At 42.5% G+C, this 26,007-nt stretch overlaps 1 protein-coding gene across 2 annotated transcripts in view; it reads right to left on the bottom strand.

The window, feature by feature from the left end:
• The window catches only part of MED13L (mediator complex subunit 13L), a 138,281-nt gene that overhangs the window by 94,649 nt on the left and 17,625 nt on the right, over positions 1-26,007 (bottom strand). For both annotated transcript variants that reach the window (XM_083145597.1, XM_083145602.1), the window contains exon 2: positions 8,125-8,362. In XM_083145597.1, the coding sequence (XP_083001723.1) occupies positions 8,125-8,362 (238 nt within the window). The remainder of the gene's footprint in view (positions 1-8,124; positions 8,363-26,007) is intronic.

The following is a 26,007-nucleotide window of genomic DNA, read 5'->3' as shown; positions in this document are numbered from 1 at the left end:
ATACTTGGAATTGTGGCATAGAAAAAGCTAGTGAATTATTTTCTTGTTGCAAACTGTTTATCAAGAGTTATATACTATAACAAATAAGCAAGCTCAACTTGCAGATCATGTATACACACATACAGTATTTATGAATCACAATGGTCCATGAAAAAAATATGCCTATGAAACCATACAGTATATAAACTAATCTCACAACATTGTGCACTCCTTAATAGGCCCAGATTATTATTTAGCCTGCTAATATATCATCAGAGCCATATCACTTACCAGCTGTACTACATATCGCTCATATACATAACTATATAAACACACTTACAACATGGGGTGTGGGTCATAGGGTCGACAGTCATTATGTCGACATAGTCATTAGGTCAACACAAGCATTAGGTCAACATAGAATATGTTGACATGGAAAAGGTTGACATGTGGTTTTCATGTCTACTTAAGTCGACATGGACACAGTATAAGTGTACTATTCGCTCACCATGCTTCTGGCAAGCTCAGCACATGATTATATTCTCACGCTATGTCCACTTGGATAGTAAAGTATGAAAAAAACACGCTTTTACAACAACAAAAAAACATGAAAAACTCATTTTGACCTTATTCATGTCGACCTTTTATATGACGACCTAATGCTTGTGTCGACTTAATGACCAGGTCGACCTAATGCTTGTGTAGACCTAGTGATCACATCCCTAAAATATGTACCTTCAAAACATGCCACACATACATATACTTAATCTCCAGACATGACACATTAGCACTAGTCACTGACAGAATATAGCTTGCCACCGAATAGGTGGTTATGTTAGTCAGACCTAATGGAATCATAAACACAAAACAAAACACACAACCTACTATAGTGTATCCCATAAAACACAACTAGAGGTAACACCCCGGCAGCTAAATCATTATCTACATGGACTTACATTTTTTAATGAAGTATGTACCTCAAGAGGTTTTCCGTAGTGAAGGGCTGATCGTGTTTGGAAAGTGGATAAGGAGGTCATTAAGAGTCTTGCTGCTTTGCTTTAACACTTCTCTAAATGACAACCATCGGATAAGCCCCTTGTGGGGATTTTTTTTTCTTGCTGCCGCATCAAATCTGTCACAGCTGCTGCTTTAAATGCCTGCATGCTTGTCAATTGAGCATACTATTCCACTGGGTGACAGACATCACTGGCTACAGATTCCTCAGCTGCCTGCTCACTCGCACACACACTTATATGATCTATATTATTTACAGACATGTCTTAAGACCTTTCCTTGGCAAACCACAGTAAATCTCAAACATTATATGGTTATCTTTTGTTCTAATACAGCTCAGTGCTAAGAATCTATTTCTGATAAAACTGCATTTGCAAACAGAGGAAAATACGGTGTTCTCTTTTCACAATTCTATATTGCTGGCCATACAAATGTAGATGCCAGGCAAAAGGCCCCATATATGCAGCATACGGATTGCTAATACTTATATCAAAATCAATAGGCATAAGGCAGGCTGCCAAAGGAGACCAAGATCATCATGATCGACCTATGAGCACGTATATTGTACATGAACAGGCAACACTGGAAGGGATCGGTTCCCTCGACCTTAGCACCGCATGGGTGAAACGCTTCCAAACGTTGTCAACGTGTCATCAAATAAAACAAACAAGGTAGTTGCTAAACAATATGGCTAAAGGACAGTAAAGCCCCATACACATAGGGCGACCCAGCACTTTTGCTGAACGACATGATTACTCAGCACATAACAGACCTCAAAAAAACACAAAACAATAAAATCAATATATCCAATATATAAAAAGCAAACATCTAATTTATTCAAAATATTAAAAACACAGCGATAGGGGGTACAAATTATGTATTTGAAGAGATCTGGAAAGATATTGGTTTCTATTTTCTAAAATTATTATTCATGTGTAGCCAAAACATTAAAGCACACCTTTCAGTGACATGCCAATGAAAATCCTGCTCTTTGCCTATTTCACATAGAAAGAGACGTATTTGCCCTCTAAATTGCTGCTCTGTCACAGAACCACCAAGTGCAGAACGCTGAGCTGTGATTCATACTATTGACCTTCTCAGTTGTACCTTTGGGATAATGAGTGACTGCAGCTAGGGATGTAATATTACTATAAAACCTTCCTATCTCTGAGGAGGGGAAAAAAGAAAGGCTTAATACTGTGGCCTGATCTTACTCTGAAAACGTGTGTGTGTGTGTGTGTGTGTGTGTGTGTGTGTGTGTGTTTCTTATATAGTGCAGCATATTCCGTTGCACTTTACAATTGGAGACAGTGACACAACAAACTGGGTATTTACAAACAGTTAAAAAGGTAGGAGGGCCCTGCTCGCAAGCTTGCAATCTATAGGGAAATAGGCATTGATGATAAACAAGGATACTGTAGGTGTTCTTATAGGCCTGACTATTATCCTACAAAATCACTGACTTTATGCAAACGTACCTAGAAGAATTTAATTCTGTTTTAAAGGCAAAAGGTGGTCACACCAAATTTTCATTTGATTTAGATTTATCTTTACTTATTTACTTTGCAGTTTTTTAATTGATAAAAAAATAAACCAACACTTCTATTTTTAAAAGCATTCTTACTTTCCAGCATTATATCCACACCTGATAAAAGGTTTGCACAGTACTATAAAATATAGTACTATATAACATATTACACATAGATTTTTTTAAATCAAAATATATATAACAAATAATAATAAAAAACAAAGTAATTTTTTCTTTTATTTATTGCAAAGTTATATGATGATATCCGCAAAGAATGCAATGTCATCAATGATTTGCCTCGAACTCCAGGATAAATGATATAGTGTATATAGACTGTGCAATCTTGCTAAATATATCGTCAGTGGCCACATCCAGGAGTATAGGGTTCGTAACATTAAATACAAATCTTCCTGCATGTTTAAAAGATCAGAAGAAGGGGAAACGTGCATCGGCATCGTGCTACAATGTACCCACTGGACGATTTATATGATGACATTTCGACTGTCTGAAACAACCAAATCATTTAATATGTTGTCTAATATGTAGAAATTATTTAAAACGTTGTCTAAAGTGTACACTGCTTTAGTCTTTGGCTTGAGGTACAAACACCAAGATTTGATGCCTTCTGGAAAAGTAAGTGCCTAATGTTGTAAACCAAAAAGTATTGACATTTAATTAACAGATATCACAATGTTTCAACGAAAACATCAGGTACAAAAAATGTGCATGTCAGTCACAAAATAGGAATCCTACAATATACGCTACTGTCCTGCAAATGAATCCACGACAAATCTGAATATTTTATAAATACTATGAGGGGAAAAAGGGAAACTATGTATTATTAAATGTAGACTAGGGAAGTAGTAATGTCACGAGTACCAACACTAAGAACAGGTGCCTCATAACTTATTCACATTGCTGGAATGGCACAATGCCGACTACTCAATTATATATGATGGGCTACAGCACTGCAAGTGGCACATGTGCCTGCACTACTGCGAGCTGCTACTTCTATCTAACATCCGTGTTCTCCCACAGCCATTGAAGACAAAAAAAAAAAAAATAAACAAACACTACATTCATATATACTAAAAACCATATAGTGAGATAGTGAAGTATTGATATGTAATCTATAACAACTGCTGGAATAAATATGAGGCCTTTCATACATACCTCATATAGAAATGTATTTCTGTAGCAGGAGAAAGTTTTTGTTTTTTTGTGTACCTACTACTTTACGAAGATGAAAACAGAAATGATCGAAATCTCATATGGTACTTTTACATTTTTGCCACTATGCTTCCCCATAGACATCTATGGAGACAGCAACTAAACTCAAGACTGGGCATTGAGTGACAGTCAAAGAGGCAAGAGTGCGCTGCTTGCAAGCATACAGTGGCATATATTCAATGCCGTGGGCGAGCGGTGACTGGTGACTGCGAGCAGGACTTTTTGCTCGCAGTCACCGCTCACCCTGTCAGTATTCAACTGACCCCCCCTCATTCGCAAATTCCCCCTCGCTCCATTTTTTGAGCGAAGGGGAATTTGCGAATGTGCCTCCAAAAGCTGCGAGAGCCGAGGCTAATTACAGCGAGTTTGCTGCACTAGCCTCGGCTCTCGCAGTTTAGGGGAATCCTCGCAGTTCTGTGACTGTGAGGATTCCCCCGGAACGTTGCATAGTGCGAGCGGCCGGCGCGGGGGTTAAACTGCGAGGATCACTGGTTTTCTGTGATCCTCGCAGTTTAACCTCCTCGCCGGCCGCTCGCACCGGCATTGAATACTGCACAATGTGTACAGCTCTGTTCCAAGTGGTAACTCCATCTTGCATATGTGATGTTTAATTTCCCCTGCACAATTTTGTCGCACCTCATGAAAATGTGTAATTAAAGCCTATTTAAACCTATTACCTCCTCTTCCCAAAAAATTATATACAATTTAAAACTGTGATAAAACAAACTGGGTAGTTACAGACAGTCAAAACAGTAGGAAGGCCGTGCTCACAAGCTTAAGATCTATAGGGAAAGAGGCATTGATACACAAGGATAGGTGTTATTTATTTCACAATGGTCCACCAGATTGCATCGATGCCTGCTGTACAACATCATTAAATACTTCCCCTCCTAGTACCAGCAGAAATACTGGGGGAGATTTGAATTCTACAGTAAGTAGTAGATGCAATGTGCACAGCGCATCCACCGGCATCACAAGTTCTCCATTGCTCCAACAGAAGCGAGAGGGTTACTATACTAAACGACCAATATGGGCATAATCAGACATCGCATTGGATGTGACACAGCCTCCCGACATATTAACCCTAGAATATCTGTATGTGCATGTACATGTGGTAGGGAATATAGACTGTAAGCTCCACTGGGGCAGGGACTGATGTGACTGTTCAAATATTCTCTGTAAAGCGCTGCGGAATATGTGTGCGCTATATAAGAAACTGTTAATAAATAATTAATTAAATAAATAAATAAATAAATAAATAAGGACATTATCTAACAGACCTACAAATAGGATTTGGCTGGCCATTTTCAAGCATGTAATCTACACGGGTGGGGAGATTCAATCTTTTTTTGGATGGCCAAAATAATGGGCGATTATCTATTTAATTTAATTGATGCTCCGATCGGGCTGTTTGGGTGCTCAAACGGGACACATTTCTCGCCAGCTTTGGAGGCTGTGAGCAAAAATGTAATGCTGTGTACACACGGTCCGATTTCCTTTCCGATGTTAACGATATAGTCAACATCGGATCGGCATCGGATCAACATCGGATGCAGATCTGCACTATATAGTCAAGATAGGATGCAAATCTGATCAGATCGTGGATAGGATCTTAAGGCACATCTAACGTGTGTACACACCATTAGCCGGATCACTACTCATCTTGAAGTGTCAGTATCAAAAGCAGTGCATAAAACCCATGCACAAATAAAAAACGCAAACAAAGAAAACAGTAATGGTGTGTACACACGGTGCGTAAGCCTTTCTATTTGATCGGGATGGAATTGCACAGCAAGCCAAAACTCATTCATTCAATTATAGTACAGATCTGAACTATAAAGTCATTGCTGCACTGTCTATTTGGTTTTTCAATTTCAGCTGAACGGAAGCGTACATCGGCATTGAATCAAGATCGAAAGGTTAAAAACTTGTTCGATCTCCATTCGATGTCTATGCGATCCCGATTCGATTTTGAATGTCAATTTGTACCATGTGGCACACAATTACAGTAAATCATGTTCCTGGCATTTCATACTTCAGTGTTGGGGTGATTACAGAGCAATAAACACTAGAAAAGACAAATGCTGCAATGCCAAATAACAAAAATGTAGAAGACCTTTATCTACACAAAACATCAATAAACAACATTAAGAAATACTCAACTGCAACCCTATATAGAAGTGTAAAGCCCCATATACACTAGCTGATGAGGGCTTCAGCCAATATTGTTAACCATATCAGCCACGGTCAGACGATATTGTCCATACACACTGAACGATATGAGCCACCGATATCAATTAGTGATGTCATCGGGACCTGCTAAACATGCCGGTCGCTTGGTTATATTGCCAAATTGACCTGCATGTTTGGAAGACCTCAATCATCATACGGGACTGCGCATCGTTAAAAATATTGACAGTTGATGATATATCAACAATATCGCTCAGAAGTCCCTTTCTGAGAGATCTTGTTTGCAAAATCCCCTAGTGTGTATGGGGGCTTTTCATATGCTGTACAATACAAACGCTGAATAAAATAAGTAAAAAGACTGACAGTAATGCAGAAATAAAAAAATAAAAAAGGAGTTTGCAAACTTTCTAGAAGCAGTTTGTTTACAGTTTGTTTACAGGAATGGGATTAAAACAAAGAAAGTGCTGGCGATTATAAACGTGTGTAGGAATGCAAAAAGATACCCAATGAAGTGGCAAGTGCAATGGTTAAAAATAGGGCAGGATAACGGTCAACTATATGAAATCTTTAAAATAATATATATAATCAAACCTATGGGGGTACGTGTTGCCAGGTCAACTAATATAATGGGAATGCTGGTTACTCTTACTATCTTATCCTATCCGATGTCGTTGCGCTAATTTTCTCTCTTTGTGTACTGTGGGTTAAGGCAGTGGCCGGTGCCCAGATCTTTGTGGCAGTCAAATTGTATGTAATGTAAACCTGTGGGCATGAAGTTTGCCCTTCTAAGCTCCAATATAGAGGGTCCGTGGGATGACAATAACAGCACGCGCGGCTCTTGCAGCCAGGCTACTCTCAACAACGTGAAGCTTCAGACTCGCTAATCTTGCTATCTAACAGGCTCAGATGCGTTTCATGTCTGCATAGACTGTTGCGGAACTCAGGAAGGAGAACAGCAGCAGTTATGGAGAGTAACCTGCATCTCTACACTGGAGAAGCAGGCTACACTTAACCCTATAAATATGATCTTAAAGCCTACTCGATTTTGTGTGTGTGTGCTCACTAGAGTGTCAGTCACAGGTGGTCTGGGAGCCGGGATATCCGCTTTAACCTAACGAAGATACACACGCTCAAGTTATTCTGCCTTCTGCATCACCTACTGTTAAGGCAATACTGAGCGTTTTTATTTTTTTCAAAGCTGCTATTTGCATGTCAAGTTCAGACAACACCTAAGCAGCGATTCATATACCTTACATTACAAAAACATTCTACTCTATGAGGACATTTATGTGTGGTGAGACCCAAATATCGAGTATATTTGCACATAGAGCTTTCATTTAATATATATATTAATGTAATGAGATATGTAATGTTGTTTTGATCATTACCCCCGTGAGGTTGAGATTGTGTGTTCTTTATTTTTTTATTTAGTGAAATAAACTGTTTATATGCAAATTGGTGTTTATGTTTTTTTGAGTGCCACATTATTTGGGTGTTTTTAACTGGTCTATTCATGCAATTCTTTTGAGGTATTTATATATTCGACTGACAATCTAAAGACCAGTACCCTTTGGTCCATACAATTATCTTTGGATTATACATCTTTGAAGTCTCATTAAACCTTTGAGTTCCAAGGGAATCTGTCAAAATAAGTGTGAAAATTGCCAAGAAAACCTTTTTAATATCCCTTTGAGTTGCTGTGAGAGATCCTCAAAATATCCGTTAAAAATGCCAGCGCCGCTTACAGCGACTGTTCTTTTTGTGGGTGCAATATTTAATTAATTGACTTGGCTGTATTTGTATTTATTTATACTAAAAGAACAGTCGCTGTGAGCGATGCTGGCATTTTTAGTGGATATTTTGAGGATCGCTCACAGCAATGTTGGCACTCATGCGCGGTTTTTATTTTTTTTTACATTTCTGAAATTTGAATTGACTGAAGCATGAAATATTGGCAAAAAAATGGTCTCTTTAAATTGTAGTGACCCTTCATTGGATATTTATTTCACATTACTACATACATTTAGAATATCTAGTGCTTTCTGTGTTTACATGTATTTAGATTATTCAATTTATTGTTTATTCCTGAAAGCTGATCACACCTAAATAGGTGATCTCGGTTATATAGAAAGCACAAAGACACAATAACAAATAAATAAGAAACACAACACAAATTCACTCACTGGTCAGCTCATGGTGTATGACGTCACCAAGATTTGGTTCATCACCCCACCAGAAAACCCACAACTCTTTGCAGTCCGGCATGACCTCTCGTCTCCACACACATAGCAGGTTGGCTTGCAAACAGCGGATGAAGCTGAGGAGAATGGGATCGTCTTGTGCTGGAGCAGAGATGATTGGGCTGCAGTCGCCATGGCCCTGGAACTTGTAGCGACGCCATTTGATGCCAGTTAATTCAGCCTATGGGGAAAAGACCATATCATATAAATAAAAGAGTCAGGTACTCTTACAAAAAGTTGATGAACAGTCAGTATTTCCTGCATTTGAACATTATTTTTACTATTTTTAACATCTTAAATGTCTTAAGCTAGGTACACAATGGAGCAATGGCAGGTCCTTATGCTGTTTCATAATAACATATCGTAAACATCGCTGTGTGTAGCAGCTATATGCGCACTACCGCATACAACGTGAGGTTTGATGTGCTCTACATCAAACCTAGTAATCTCGCTAGCGACCTAAAGCATGCTTCTGAAGGACGGAACAGTAATTGTTCCGTCCTTCATTAATATTGTGCCGATGTGTAGCGGCAATCCCTGCTGACGGGGATTCGTTCTGATGTCGGAACAAATCTCAGTCACTCAAGTGTGTACCCAGCAGTAAACAACTTGAAGATATAGATATATAACTATATAAACTATATATGTTAGCAAATGATACGCAACAACAGCTTACACATCCACAATCTACCAATTATTGCTCGAGTGCAAAACAAATGGCATGGCATACAACTCTAAATTAGGCTCGATGTCAATAATTCCTTTGGATTTATAGAGATGATTTTTTTTTTAATATGGTTGCTATAATTCCTGAAGCAAAAATCACCATTGTGCTTTTATACAAGGAGAATCCCTGCCTTCATTACACTTTGAGCGATATCTAAGTAGACCGGTTGCTTTTAGTCATTGTCATCCTCTGCCCATCACCCATAACCCCCCACAAAAAAAAAAACCAACAGGTTGATATGACCAATGGTCATTAATCAGGCTATAAAATTAGAATCTTTTTACTAAGGACTAATTAAGAACCCAATATCTTCCTGGATCCCACTGTGGGTCATCAAACCCAGCAGAGGCAAGTGTGTATGGGATACGGTCATTTAGGTCGACATGCATTGTGTCGACCACTGAAGGTCAACACCTGAAATAGGTTGAGATGGCTAAGGTCGACAGGTCAACACAAGCATTAGGTCAACATGAGTTTTTCATGTTTTTTTATTCTAGCCAACATGTGCTGACAGGCGGTATTTCATGCCCTACCATCCACTACAGCGTGGTGGGAGAGTAAAATGGTGTGCCGAGCGCAGAGTGGGGAAGCAATACCCTTAGACAGTGCCCATGTCGACATTCGGGACTAAAAACCATGAAAAACTCATGTTGAATTTTCAATGTCAACCTAATGCTTGTGTCGACCTATTTCAGGTGTCTACCTAAGGCCTGCCAACATTCAGTGGTTGATCCAATGACCCATACCCATGTGGATGCACTGACCAATACCAACAACCGACCCAATCCTTATTGGTAACAGTGTTGTGCTGGTGACACATCATCTAATGTTTATCCAGCATAAAGGCTATGGCCGGAATAGCGGTTCACTTTCTCTGATTTATGGTAAACAAAGTTTCCCATACAGAACCTACCTTGCAATCTGGTTCTGAAATTTGTATTCTATTACATTTTGTATCCAATTTCTGTCCACAATAGTTTTAAAAACAAAAGAAAAAAAAAAAGTCTAATCATTACTTTTACAATATAAGAATGGACAGAATTGTGCAGTATCTTTCGGTTTTAAAGAATTTGCTAATATTTTTTTATTCTGTAATACAAAAACATATGTGAAAGCAGTGAACACATTCAGTCATCTCTGATGACATGCAAAACCCTGGCACTCCTCCAGATCAGTCATCACACGCACACGAAGGATCATCTGGCACACTTAAGTAAAAACGTTACCAACACACTCCAGAGAAGATCATGTCTGTTGGTAGGGGGCAGGAGTCACTGCGTTGCTAAGGATGCTAGTGGTGGCACTGCCATTAAAAAGAAACCCTGCAATCACTTGCATTAATGCCAACTATTACATTATAAACTGCTATTTATAGTCCACAGTACTTTACAGGAATTATTTCAGTCATTCACAGCAATCTCTGCCCTGAGGAGCTTAGAATCTATATGTCCCTTATCACCTGAACACACCAAAACACACTAGGGTTCATGTTTTTAGCAGGCAAACGCAGGCCCAATTATCGGGTCTGTGTCTCCCAGGCTCGGGCTTCAACTCATTCTGCAGTGTGCACTGCATTACCAATAGCATGTTATACTAGACTATTAATAGAAATACCAAACTTAAAAATAAAAGATTTTTATTTCTAGACATAACAAAAATGTAGCGCAAACAATGTGTGGAAAATGATAAAAATAATGGCGCAATCGCTGGACAACTACTTAATGATGTTTTGAGTTTTCTTGAGTCTTAATGCCCAAAATTTACACCAAACAATATAATTAATTTCACTCTCCTCTCCACAGGGTGCAAGAAAGTAGCAGTTAAGCCGGGTGGACACTGAAGCGGTATTGTACTGGTGTCATCATTGACTCCTCCTTCTCTTTCACCCCCCACATTCGTGCTCTCTCAAAGTCTTGCCGCTTTCACCTACGCAACATCTCACGCATCAGACCATTCCTCTCCACTGACGCTACCAAAATTCTCATTCACTCTCTTGTCATCTCCCGCCTTGACTACTGCAACATCCTTCTCTCTGGGCTACCGCTCACCCGCCTCGCACCTCTCCTAACCATTGTTAACGCTGCTGCTAGGCTCATCTTCCTCTCCCACCGCTCTACCTCCGCCTCCCCCCTCTGTCTATCTCTTCACTGGCTCCCCATTACTTTCCGAGTTCTCTTTAAACTCCTCACTACCACCTACAAGGCTCTCTCCTCCTCCACCGCTCCTTACCTCTCTTCACTGATCTCTATCCACACTCCCTCCCGTCCTCTTCGCTCCATCGCTGACCGCCGACTGACCTCTCACCTAATCACCTCCTCCCACTCCCGTGTCCAAGACTTCTCTCGCGCTGCCCCCCTGCACTGGAACAACCTCCCGCCACCCATCAGGCTCCTCCACCGCTCCTTACCTCTCTTCACTGATCTCTATCCACACTCCCTCCCGTCCTCTTCGCTCCATCGCTGACCGCCGACTGACCTCTCACCTAATCACCTCCTCCCACTCCCGTGTCCAAGACTTCTGTCACGCTGCCCCCCTGCACTGGAACAACCTCCCGCCACCCATCAGGCTTTCTGATTCCCTTACCTCCTTCAAGTGCTCCCTCAAAACCCACTTTTTTTCGACTAGCCTATCCCTCCTCCTAACCTCTTTTGATCCTCCTATCCTGCCTCCGTTCCTACTTATCCTGTTGTTTTTCGTTCGTCCACACACCTATTTTTAGTATGTTAACTCTTATGAGTAGGGTCTTCCCGCCTCACGTACTCACCCTACCTCTTTACCTCACCTGTCCTCCTGTTCTGTTCTTCCCTTCCTCTACTTCATCTTCAGTCTCCTCGACAATTTTGACACCTACTTCTGAACTGATGCTGATTTTATTTCTACCAGCTATACCCCTATTTATACTGTATTTTTCAACACACCCTATACGTTACCTTGTCATTTGTTTTTTGTTTGCTATGTACGGCGCTGCGGACACTTTGCGGCACCTTATAAATAAACGTACTACTACATGTACCCAGACGATATGTCCGTCAGACATATAGGAACCTCGGTACACACTGGAGCGATGTTAATGAAAAACGGGACCATCACTTGTCCCATCCTTCATTAACATGCATGGTGTCACTAGCAATGTTGCTAGATTTGATGTGCAGCACATCCCACCAACCTTTGTCAAAAGCTACTGCAATATGCCAGTCCAATCTGCCTGACTTGATGGTATATCGGCCAGTGTGTACCTGGTTTTTAGGCTGACACGGATATATACATTAGCCATCGTAGGTGAACTAGACATTCAAGAATAGTGTTTTCTGGAGCTGATGGCATCACAGGTATGTGGTTAAACTTCAGGCCTGTACTAGGAGCACAGCAGGAGAAGCTCAACTGTCATAAGGTTAAGTCAGCAGCACCAGTCATTACTGGCCAAAACAAGGCTCTCTGGCTCTGCTGTATGTGCTAGTAGGCAGCTATAGCAAAGTGCAGCTGCCCTAGACAGTAGGGGAGGGAATATTTTACTTGAACATCTCAGTCGGAGGGTAGTGGCTTCTGCTAGTATGAGGTTTGCTGAAGAGCCATGCTGGCACCAGATGTGGGCAGAATTGCTGTGCACTACAGACAGCACAGTTGGATGGTTTTTCTGTGTACAAACATTGGGCACCGTTGGCTTCATGTGTTGGAAAGTGCTTGTACAGTCTGGAAAAATGTACTAGACTTCAAATCCTGACAACTGAGAATGTTGCAAGTCTTTTCATTAAAAAAAATTTAAATTTACTAAAAATTGCTTGGCTCTAACTTTTTTATTCTTTAAAGAAACGTCTGTTCTACACTCTATGGCATATTAGTCTGAAAGGAAAAACTGTGTCTTTAGGTTTATAAAGCAAAACTAAAGATTTAGAATTTGATATTAATGAGAACATTAATATCTGCAAAAAGGTATGGATAATTTGGTCTACAACAAGTAGGTTGACAAGCATTGGGTCAACACCATTAGGTCGACATGGGTCAAGGTCGACGTGGCTTTAGGTCGACACAAGCAAGCATTAGGTAACATGGTGTTTTTCACTGTTTTTACCCGAATGTCGACACAGTCGACATGGACACAGGTTAAAGTGCACTGCGTCCCCTCGCATGGCTTGCTGCGCTCGCCATGCTTTGGACACGGTGCCTCATGGACACGGTGCCTCATTACGCTCAGCACACTTTTATTCTCCCACCACGCCCTAGTGGATGGTAGGGCATGAAATACCGCCTGTCGGCACATGTTGGCACAAAAGACAGTGAAAAACCCCATGTCAACCTTTTGTCTGTCGACCTAATGCTTGTGTCGACCTAGACCCATGTCGACCTAGTTGCTGTGGACCTAATGACCATATCCCGCTAAGGGTAATGGGATAAATTTTTCACTTTTATTTTACCTCCTGTACAACGAACACAGATTTCATGCAACTGAGTCTCCAACAGGTCTAATGTTTTCAGCACAGTACAGGTTGATTCTCCTTTATCAGTATACTACAAAAGACTAATTATTCTGAAAACCGTGGAGGTTTTTTTCAGAATATTTCATTTTTTTTTTTTATTTATATCCCCCCCCCCCCCCCCCCCTCTTTTTATTTCATACTTATCCCCCGATGTCCGCGGCAGCCATCAGAATCCTCTTCAGCGGCATCCCCGGTCTCAAAGATGCCGCTGAAGAAGATGCCGAAGGCCGCCATGGATGCCGGGGGACTAGGGAAGTATGAAAGAAAAAAAAATATTCCAAAATCTGCAAAAAAAATACCATATCCAAAATGCTTGTGGTCCCGAGCATTCAAGATAAGGGATACTCAACCTGTATAATTATCACTAATAACACAGCCAACTATAGACCATACAGTGTAACGGTTATCATTACTGCCTCACAGCACTGAGGTCATGGGTTTGATTTCCACCATGGCCCTAACTGTGTAGAGTTTGTATATTCTCTGCGCACTTGTGTGGCTTTCCTCCGGGTACTGTGGTTTCCTCCTACAATCCAAAAATATACTGGTAGGCTAATTGGTTTCCAACAAATTAACCCTAGAATATGTGTGTGTGCATGTACATGTGATAGGGAATATAGAGTGTAAGCTCCACTGGGGGCAGGGACTGATCTGACAGCTCAAATGTTATCTGTAAAGCGTTGTGGAATATGTGTGTGCTAACTGATAATAAATAATTTTTTCTACTAGGGTGACAGTCCTGATTGCGGCATCCTGCCTACTTTTCATGGAAATCCCTAGTGACATCATATAGTGTACAGTGACATAACTATAATGCCTATTACGCATTTAGCGGGATGTGACCAGATTCTGTGCTACTGACTGCACAGTAGTCAAGTACCTTGTTGCAACCCCAAGGCTCATATGATCAGCACCTGGTAGCACCTACTTTTATTAGCACTTAAGACAACCTGCTGCAACACCTCCAAGTCGGTGGTATGGGGTTTGAGCATGACGACACTGGGCTCAATACAGAACAGCCATCGAACAGAAAAGCACGTTGTACAATTCTGCTGGTCGAAGGATACAGTTGCAGTGGTCTTAAAAGATGTTTAAAATACTGTTCCCCTCAGAGGTTTTGCTTGGGGTACCACAGGTGATAGATGTTCAACAGAACATGTAATTTTTACACAGAAGTACAATTCTTGAGGTCACATAAGTGGTTCAAGGAATCTCCAAAGAGCTCCCACTAGTTGAACAGAAGTGTGCTAGCTAGGGTTACAATCTGCTTGTTTCTAGAGTTCTAACATCAGGCAGAATAGGTGCAAAGATGCCCCTAGCAGAATCCTTTAAGATTTATTATTACTATTATTTATTATTACTCCACTCCAGATGTAGGAGGGGTAGCAGCTCGCCTCTTCCCGGCTGCAACTCGCAACCACGCCCCCTTCTTGTCCCGCTGCAGGGGGAACAGTGAATCCCGCCTGCATGTTCTCGGTCGAGCTGGCTGAGAACAGGACTCGACAGCCATGACCTCCAGATTGAATACCCCTCTTTGTCTGCAGTCAGTACGGGCTAGGGACGGACAGACGGAGGGAGCAGAAAGGCTGATAATGTCTGGGTGCTCCAACTTGTGTGGGGCAACAAGCAGCTGCATCAGAGGGAAGAAGCAGAGACAGGGGCCAGCGTGGTCTTCTTGCTGGGAATGGATCTGAATGTAAGCTGCTAGTCTAGGACTGTGGTAGTGCATATATTAGTGTTCCCGCTAGGCTGTTTTAGTGGGGCGCTGCGAACTGCCCGATTTTTAAAGGACAAAATACGCCCTGCCCCGCTAGCAGTGCCCCGCTAATACAGCCTGGTGCCTGCCCTAACTGCGGCACAGGGAAGCCCAGCGCCGCCTTAGATGGCAATGCCCGGCACTTCCCCGGCATCTTCGGCGGAGCTGGGCCCACCCCCTTCAGTGACGGCGGCAGCCGCGCCCGCTCCTTTTTCAAGCCATCGCGGCCCAGGCACACCCCTTTTGTGACGTCGGCGGCCCTGGACCAGCCACAAGTGTGACGTCGGCGGGCCCGGTCCGCCCCCCTTGCAGCGGCACCCTGCCTGCGAAAATTTCTAGAAGGAACACTATATATGGAATTATAGATATATTTAAACCAGGAGACGTGCCGACTGCTATCATACGTGTCTGTGTGTAATATATATATATCTCTCTCTATCTATATATGTATTAAATATAGGCAGCACTCACAGTCTTAGATGATTAAGAAATATTATAGACTCCCAAAACAGATGTGAGTCAACATTTTAATTTATTTAATCATCTTCAGGAATATTCCTGAAGGCGATTCGATAAATCGAAACGTTGAATCACATTTGTTTTGGGAGTCTTTAATATCCCTTATTCATCTAAGACCGTGAGTGCCGCATATATCTACAATCTACAAATAACCCCCGAGGAAGGCACCTAGCATCTATTTCCAAATTTAAACCAGGAGTGCCGAACATGAAAATGACTATACAGAAACAACACTTCTGTCCCAGCTGCTGGGAGGCATATCATGCTCCTGTGTGTTCTTCTTGTATTAACATGCCCAACATGTGGCCACACCCTCCTCCACAGGGGCCCTGGAAAGTTTTTGTATCGGGGCTCTGAATTTCACAGATCGATAGATAATCTTTCCATTAGAACTTAACTTTTAATTGTAACGTAATAAACACACAGGACTCACAGACCTACAACAATAATACATTATACCCCTTGAAACTTGACTGTCCAACCTCTTACCATTAGATAGCGGAGAAAGCCTCTGTCAAACATAAGGAGTGAGAGCATTTAGTGCTTCTGGTTTTGGTTCCAACAATAAATTGTGTTTTCTGTACCAATGAGTGCAGTGGAAAGGAGTTTAAAGAGAAATAGTTAAAAGACCCCGGTACTTCAAGACAACCCAATGTGTGGCTCTTGAGGGTGCAGCCACCATAATCACCCTATGTGCAGCATAGGTGCTGCCTGCTCCAACACGCTTCACAGAATTCTATTGCTCTATAGACCAGCGTGTCCTGGCACACGGAGTGGGAATCACTGGCCTGCTAAAAGCTGCAGTGGAAAGATCCTACTCACATAAAACATAACTGGTATATTTTAGAATACCAATCCTAAATTGTTTTACGACACATTTTGCAAAATAAACTTGTCATTTATTCATTTTAAATTGAAAGGAAAATACTTAGTTATCGATGGTTCACTCTTTCTTCCTTTACTCTACAAAAAGGTGTAACATGTATTGTAAATATTAGTGTGGTACAAGTGCGTGTGTACACACACACAAAAGTAGGAAAGGAAAAAAAAAAGGCCTTCATTTGACCCTTTTATGCTGTGCAAAACTCAGGGCTCAGGAACTTGATTAATGCTATGAGAACTTTTATAAGATTACACATCAGACATGCTCTCTAGGATGTGATGGCTTCGCAACAGTCCTGGAGAGGTGTTTTGATTCTGCACTTCACTGCACGCCCTTTGTAAAAGGAGGTTAAGAAAAGGCACGCTGTGCATGTGCAGGCGGTGTTTTCATCTCTACAGCTTCAGTGCATTAGGCCCTTCAATCTTACACTTCAGCTGCATTACCATTTGAACTGATCTGATTTGAACGACAGAGTCACAGTATATTAAAAAAAATAAAAATGATTTGTATGTGTGTATATATCTGTATGCTGGCACTCTGTTCCGTGTCCTTAACGGTCCCAGGGTGACAGGACGCTGCTGCACTCACTCTGGACTTCCCCATCAAACACTATCTAACGTATACATCCATATTCATGGTCTATACCATCTTTTGTTCTTGCTCATTGGTCTACGTCTTTAAGACTGAAGGACAGTTCAAGGAGCGCATGACGCACCACCGATCAGCAATCTGAGCAGCAATTAACAATGGCACAAGCGATCAACCCCTGGCTCGCCACTGTGCCCAAGCTAGACATTCATTAGCATCGGTCAAATACATGATTATTGAACATGCCCCCCTCTCCCCAGGGGTGGTGACCGTGGAAAGAAATTGCTTTAGTTAGAAGCCAGGTGGATTTTTAAATTAGACACCTTGGTCCCCAGGGGTTTAAATGAACAGTTAGGATTCCATTGTTATTTTATAAACACGTCAAAGTATGATTTTTTCTTTATTCATTAAAATGGTAACACCATGAGTTTGTATGTTCTCCCCTGGTTTTTCGCTAGATAGTCTCCATATTCCAATGGTATCATGATTTATATGTACATAGGAAGACATCCCTGTCGTCTTCATTAGAAATCTTTAGTGCTTTTATGATTGCTAGAGTTCCAATATGAGTTATTGCTTTGCATTTCAATGCCATTAAGTTTCTTAGGTGTTTATTATATATCGTGTCCTTAAATGAGCATTTAGATTTGTTGCACCTTTATATTTCTTCACGCTATGTTTTGAAGTAATTAATCCCGCTAGCTTGTTTGTAGCACTGTGTTATTGTTATTACTATTATGCTTTGTTAAACAGTATCACCTGACACTAATAACAAAAGAATCCCCTTTTTTTCTTTGTTCAGTACAACTTTATTTGGTACTTGTGTATTTTGGCGGCGCCCATCGCATCGCATACCATAACGCATGCGATGGTATGCGATGCGACGCGATATCGTACGATAGTGCACGATGGCATACAATTTAGAAATTGTATGCCATTGTACATGGCATACAATGCCATACGATGCGATGCGATTAAACATTGTATAAGCACCCTAATGGGTGCTTATACAATGTTAAGCACCCTAATGGGTGCTTACAATGTTAAATGCACCCCCACGCCACCCCCCCACTATAAACGTGAACCCGAAGCGTGGCGAGCGCAGCGAGCCCGCGAGGGGCGGCGGTACGCGTCCTATGACCTTTTCATACCCCCACTATCCACGTCGGCGTGGAGTTGAGAATAGAATAGTGTGGCGAGCGCAGCGAGCCACCGAGCCCGAAGCGTGGTGAGCGCAGCGAGCCCCGCGAGGGGACGCGGATACCTGTGAAGCCCGCGAAGGGACGAGTTTACCTGTGAAGGTATCCGCGTCCCCTCGCTGTGCTCGCCACGCTTCGGGCTCGGTGGCTCGCTGCGCTCGCCACACTATTCTATTCTCAACTCCACGCCGACGTTGTTAGTGGGGGTATGAAAAGGTCGTAGGACGCGTACCGCCGCCCCTCGCGGGCTCGCTACGCTTCGGGTTCACGTTTATAGTGGGGCGGTGGCGTAGGGGTGCATTTAACATTGTAAGCACCCATTAGGGTGCTTATACGATTTTTGATCGTATAGGGGGTCAAAATCGCGTCGCATCGCATGCCATCGGGTACATGGCATGCGATGCGATCCGTTCATCGTACGACGGACATCGGGGGCGCCGTCAAAATACACAAGTACCCTTTATTTAAACATGCACATGTTTCTATAGTTGATACGTTGCAACGGCAATGGTTTCCCCGATAATGACATCACCTAAGCATGCATGGAGCGGGTGTCCGGAAGTGGCCACTGTACCTGCACAAGCCAGTTTCTGCTTTACTTATAGGGGTGAGTGTTCACGATTTCTGTCTGTAAGTGGTTTTGAAAAATCCGACGTAATGGCTGAAACGTCAACTTAGTTATGGCTAGGTGTATATATGTATTTAATCCACTGCACCATTTTAATATATAGTTCCAAGAGTATATATCTAGTGGTGCCGAGAGAGGGGGGTCATTTTTACCTGAGCTGTGTCTGTTGGAGAAGCCCAGGTCCCGCTCCCCACTCCATCGTTGCAGACAGCCAGGCAGTGGGAGAGGACAGGCTGCTGCTGCAGTACAGTCGCTCTCCCCAGACTAGCACAAGCTGCTCAGAGCTGTATGCTGATCTTGGGAGAGAGGCAGCTGCAGTGGCAGCCTGTCTTTTCTCTCCCTGTTCGGGTGTGCGATCACTCCTGCAACCCCCACAAATAATTTTTTTCCCTTCAAAGGATGTAGTCACACACCCCCCAATAGCCACACCCCTTCATTTTACTGCAGCCTGGCCAACCTAGCGATGCCTTTGTATATATCTATTAAATCAATTCAAAGACACCAACTTCATTTTTTTTCCAACATTTCAAACAAATTATATCTATTAATTTATTGAGTTAAAAGTACTACACCGATGATGTGATATTTCTGTGAACCTTGTCATTCAGACATTTCGCTAGTACATACTAATCGATGGACCAGTGATATATTGGCCGTTCAGTGTGTACCCAGCTTAAGTTTGTGCATGTACATGGTCAGACAAGATAATCCAAGTGGTTCTTATCTGCAGGCAGTCAAATTCTATGTTGTTTCAATCAGGTTAACATCGACCATACTCTGCGATGAATATTTCCAACACCCTGTTACAATTCGGGCTGTTGCTGGGGACAAAAGGAGGCCCTAAAAGTTCTAGAAAGGAGTACAAAAATGGCCTAGATGCAGGGTTAGGTGTATATTGCTATAGTATTCCATGTACAGGAAAGAGCGCGTATATTCGCCCCTATACAGAGCAGTATATCATTGATTGGGTAGGAGCCAGAGGCGGAATTACCATTGGTGCAGCAGGTGCAGTGCACCAGGGCTCCTGAAAATGAGACTCCAGCTGGGAAAACCTCAGAGGACCAGGCAATGCCCTGGAAGGAAGGTGGTGTGTATCATCGACAATGCCCTCCATCTCCAACCACAATGTTTTATAATCTTGGATATTTTTGAGAACCCAGGATTGAAACCCCCTACCACTAACAGAGGGCTGACATTTTGGGGATTCATCGTAAATTTATGTACACCACATAGCAGAGTTTACTCGTGGCATCAGCTACATTTCTAATTGAATCACAGAAACAATAGGAGTGTGGAGTGTTGGCGCTTTGGGGTTGGTATGGGATCGATGTGTTAAAGATAAAATGTTTTATAGTGGGGTGAACTGATGATGGGGCGCTGCGAGCAATAACTGTAGGCTGGGTGTTATGATGGTATGTGGACTGGGAGCAATAACTGTAGGCTGGATGTTGATGATAATGATCAGAGGAGGGATTGCCGACTGTGGGTGATAGTATAGTAACCTGTCCCACAACGTGGCAATGCCTGGTGTCTGGCTGGCTGACAGCGGTGGCTCGATACCGTTACCTCAAACCCTGGAGTGGGTGCATGTACCTCCAAAGATAAAAGCAGGAATTCAGGATATACAAATGGTGTGCAGAGGAAATAGCGCCTGAAATTGGACATTTAAGTCCCCTATCGCAAAAGGCAGCAAAGACTGATGCTCTGCGCAAATAGGCACGTGTAAATATGCATCTTGAATATCCATAGACGCCAAGAATTCCCTTTGTCTACGCTCAGCAGAACAGACCCCAAGGATTCCATTCTGAAATGATCCACCCATAGGTGGAGATTTAATGACTTCAGATTCCGAATTGGTCTGAAGGACTTGTCCGGCTTGGGTACTAAGAAGAGAATGGAATAGAACCCCATCTTTCTTTCCTCTTGCGGTACCGGAACCACCACGCCCTTTTCTCAAAGAGACTGCGCCGCCCCCAAAAGGGCTGTTCTGAGGCGTGCCTCTCTGGGCAATGGTGTAGGCAAAAACCTTTTTGGAGGAGCCCCCTTCAGGTTTATTCTGTAACCGTGAGACACCACATCTAGGACCCAAGGATCCTAATAAGGCCCAAGTGTCCCAGTACTGCAGGAGGCGACCCCCCCACTCGGAGGCCAGATCGGGGAGTCTCCTGGCTGTCATGCTGAGGACTTCTCCTCACCCTTGGAGGCCTGTTTCTTATTGAAGGCACCAAAGCAGGATTTTGGAGCTTTTCCTTTTCCAGCCTGAAACTATTTTATTTATTTACAGTTTTTTATATAGTGCAGCATATTCCACCTTGAATCATTTACATATTAGCGAACATTGGATTTATTCAATTGTAATTAATGCTATTGCACCATCTATTGTGCACCCCCTACAGTATGCAACTCATGCCATCCGTTCATCTAAAGCTGGGAATGTTGACAAATTCAGGGTTGCTGTGAAGTTCAGACTCTGCTTATTATAGAATGAGAGATTAGTGTAAAAATTCTTTGGAATATCTGTTTAGTTATTATATAGAAAGCTCTGATTAATAAAACCAAAGGCTTATATAAAGGGATCAAAATAACTTGTATAAAAGCATCTCTGACGCTTTGCTAAACTTTGGCATTCTTCCACATCACTCGCATGCATCATCATACACGAGTCCGATCACCTTTTGAGTAAAACTAAAATGAACAACGTGCTACAGAAGACATAGCACATCTGCTGCTAGGACACACAGTCCACAGAATTAGAACATCTTATACAGGACTCGTGAGCGGGAGTTGTCTAGATGTTCAACCCCTGTTTCAATTTTTTACTTTGATTCCACTTCGGGTTAAATTATGTTTAATGGTTGTACCCCTGGATGTTTTTGCCCAATAAATGCTTGTCCAACCTTAATTTAAATGTACTGTGCTTATTGTGTCTGCCAACGCTACTTCTTCTTCCATACTTTTACGGCCATAACTTTAAAAAAGCCTTTCCATCAGAGGGTACGAAATCTTGTCTCCTCCAGCCTGAGCGCATGCCCACATGTCCTAGTCTCTGACCTCAAAGTAAATAGGGTGTCTGAGAGTTTGTTATATTGGCTCCTGATATATTTGTAAATTTTAAGCAAATCTCTCCTCTTTCCCAGCATATATTCCTTCTTCAGTAAAACAACATTTTACACCTTGAACATCAGTTTATAGGTTTGTACATATACAAATTTACACGGACTGAAAAACCACTAAATAAAAAAATATTCCCTAAAATTGTTTGTACTACCTTACTCTAAAGTAAAGCCACAGCACAGTAGTGCAATTACTCACTAATCATCAATACAACAGTGTAATTCTGGGGATGGGGTACAAATAGGGTGTCAGAAAAGTATATAAACCACTTCATCACAATGACCATCTGGCCATTGGCCCTGAAACCAGCAAGCTTGCTTGTGACAGGTTTGGCCTGTGAGAAATCAAGAACGGAAGAAAAAAAAAAAGGAGAAGGAACAACACTCAAACACAGCTGTCCACCAGATTGAGAAAAGCAAAAATGTGAATTTAGCTGTTCAGAAATGGAACCAAACTAGCTTTGTAGATAAACTTTTCACCCACAGCAATGAGTTGTTATCGGAGTCACACTCTGTAGTTTAGCTTTGCATAACTAAGCATATTGTACAGGCAGTCACAAAGGAAACAAGTTAGCCAGGGTCTCACTGACTAGACCAGACATAATGAGGGAGATTTCATTACTGTTGTTATACACAATTCTAGCACGGCGCCCACAATATTCAGTCGTATGGCATCGTATGCATTGTATCGCATCGCATGCGGGCATATGGCGATGCAATGCGATTTTAAATTGTATAAGCACCCTAATGGGTGCTTACAATGTTAAATGCACCCCCACGCTACCCCGAAGCGTGGCGAGCGCAGCGAGCCCGCGAGGGGTGGCGGTATGCGTCCTCCGACCTTTTCATACCCCCACTATCCATGTCGGCGTGGAGTTGATTTTAGATAGTGTGGCGAGCGCAGTGAGCCACCGAGCCCCGCGAGGGGACGCGTATTACTTTACATTTATTCCGCGTCCCCTCACGGGGCTCGCCACACTATATAAAATCAGCTCCACGCCGATGTGGATAGTGGGGGTAGTGACGCGTACCGCTGCGCTCGCCACAATTCGGGTTGGCGTTCATAGTACGGGTGGCATGGGGGTGCTTTTAACATTGTAAGCACCCATTATGGTGCTTATACAATTATTTATCTTATAGGGCACCCATTAGGGTGCTTATACAATTTTAAATCCTATACCATTGTATATGGCATACAATGCGATGGTATACAATTTAAAATTGTATAACATCGGCCGCCATCGCATAACATTGCATACCATCGTTTGCCTTATGGTATGCGATGTGATGGGCGCCGTGCTAGGAAACAAGTACCACAGAATCTACTGCTCTGAAAGAAGTTGGGACCGATTCAATTGTTTTAACATGTGGCCGCAAAACGTAGCAATTTAATTCAGGGCTTGACAAATACCAGGCGCCAAGGTGCCACGGCGACCACATTGTGCTTCCTGGCAACCAGATTTTTTTGCAGGGAGGGAGGAAGCAGAATCTGGTCGTCGGCAGCCTGACCACCCATCTCACTCTCCTGTCAGGCCTGCCGCAGTGTGATTCCCCTCCCCGATCGGAAAACACTGGCAGTAAGGAAGACCCCATTTTTTAGATAGAGCGGGTCCTGCAGCAGCCAATAACCAATAGTGCCAATCACTGCAAGCAGTTTGCTGCCTGAGATCTCTGACCTTCCTTCCCTGGCTGCCGCCAGCTTCCTGACAGACACCGAGCACCGAGTCCTGACTCCACACAGAGCCGATGCTCGCCTCCTCCTGACTCTCTGGCTATGCGAGGTGAGGGAGACATCGGCTAGCTACTTCTCAAACAGGGGTCTTCTCCAGGCACTGCAGCCACACCTCCCCTCTCGGGGGCACCGTGCACTGAGCCCCCACCGCTTCTTGCAGTTGGACGATCCTGGCTTCCAGCATGCAACCCCTGGCAAAGGGCATGTTGACCCCTGGCATTAAGCATGCTAATCCCTCGCAATGAGCATGTAGGTAAGCGGCACTTATGTGACATAATATGTACTAAGCATTACAGCGTGTGGTATTATATGTAAAGAGCATTACAATGTGGCTTAATGTGTAATGGGAATGCCGGTGTTTGTTAGAATGTGTATTGGGCATTACGGGGTGTGGTATAATATGTAATAGGTATTATGGCATGTGGTATAATGTGTAATGGGCATTATGGCATGTGAAATAACATGTAATGGGTGTGACGTGTAATAGCGATTGCGTTTTAAATTTTTTCATCCTGGCTCCTATATTTAAAAAATAAAATAAAATTGTCAAGCCCTGATTTAATTGTTGCTGTTTAGACATCCAGTAGCAGCGGGGATGACATTTCTTCTCATAGCCTCCTGTGGTGTGTGAAAAGAAACGTTTCAGAAGTTCCTGCTTTGGATGGAAAACCCCCACACTAATCTTGAACTTGTCCCAGTGTTACAACTGTAGCCATTGACAAGTCGAAGTCCACACACAATAATAGGTTCAATCCATGAAATATAGGACACAAAATAAATCACAAGTGTGCGTCAATCATAACATTATGGTCTTTTAAAAATATAGTATAACAATGATACTGTAAAAATAATTAGGAGAGCACGTTTAAATAAATATTTACATCCCCTCTGTTCATTCGTTGTAACATGAGTCACACATATAAACAATGAAACATAACTACCAAAGCTGGGTACACAATAGATGATTTTTATTTTATTTTTTAAAACAATTGGTCAGGCTATATTGGGCATCAGGAAATACCGCCTGTCAGCACACGTCGCCCTACCCCCCAAAATAAATAGTTTCGACCATGGCATCGTCGACCTTATGTTTGTGTCGACCTTCCAACCCTGTCAGCCTTAGCCATGCCGACCCATTTCATGTGTTGACCTAAGCCATGTCGACCTTCAGCAATGGTCACCCTAATGCATGCCAAACTAATGACCGTATACCTGGCCCCTTTGGGGTTCAATATACACTATAACTCAGTTATGCTGTGCAATCAATGGATGCAAAAACACCTTGTTCTCCCACATCAGTGGCAAAACTAGTAGATATACCTACTACAAACGGCCAAATGTGCAATGCTGCATATGCAAAGTACACACTAATATCCTCCAACCAGAGGCTACCCAAAGCACGCTTCCTGGAAATGGCAGCTGTGTATGATTGCTCTCATTGTATACTGCAAATTTAGATTTCAAAGCAACGTATTTATTTTTTAAGGCCTTCTCATGCAGTATTCCTGTCAACACTCCCCACACCACCAGCTTGAGATGTCGCAGCACTATGTGTACCCCTGGTGATGTTTGACTCGAATGAGGATGATGTGACAGAAGAGTGGGAAGAATCCAATACTCCAACACAGCAGCCACAACATTCAGGTCCCTGCACAATTTTAGGGATACCCAGCTGAGCTTCATGGACCAGTAAAGCCGGAAACTGGACAGAATAGTCCACTAGCTCCGAAGGCTCAACACACGTACGATGTTTGTGGACAACAAAATGAAGCATTCAGAGCAGACACAGGTGTTATCCGTGAAATTACATCTCCATCAGTCAGCAGATGGCTGCGATTGTGGCACTGGAGCAAGAATAAGTGGCCCAAACAGCTCTTCAGGATGCCCCAAGCACCTCAACCACTACAGTAGTTCACAATCCAGCAGCCCATAGTCCGAAGTTCCACTCACTCTACCAAAGCAGGGTGTCCATACACAGGACAGGGGGGACCTAAAATATCCACAGGCCGGAGGCGTATCTGGCTCTTCGTAACTTCCTTTAGTTAAATTTTTTTTTTCACCTACATTTGTTATTGGTTTAATTTGTTTAAATTAAATATTGCATAGTTAACAAAATATTGCGTATGACCTTAGTTCTAAATATTTAATGGTATGCGATTTTTTTAATTGTACAAGCACCATGATGGGTGCTTACAATGTTAAATGC

The sequence above is a fragment of the Crinia signifera genome, chromosome 1 (assembly GCF_055691185.1).
Source record: "Crinia signifera chromosome 1, ASM5569118v1, whole genome shotgun sequence".
NCBI lineage: Eukaryota > Metazoa > Chordata > Amphibia > Anura > Myobatrachidae > Crinia > Crinia signifera.
Note: the sequence above shows the minus strand (reverse complement) of the source record. Positions and strands in the feature narration are given on the sequence as shown.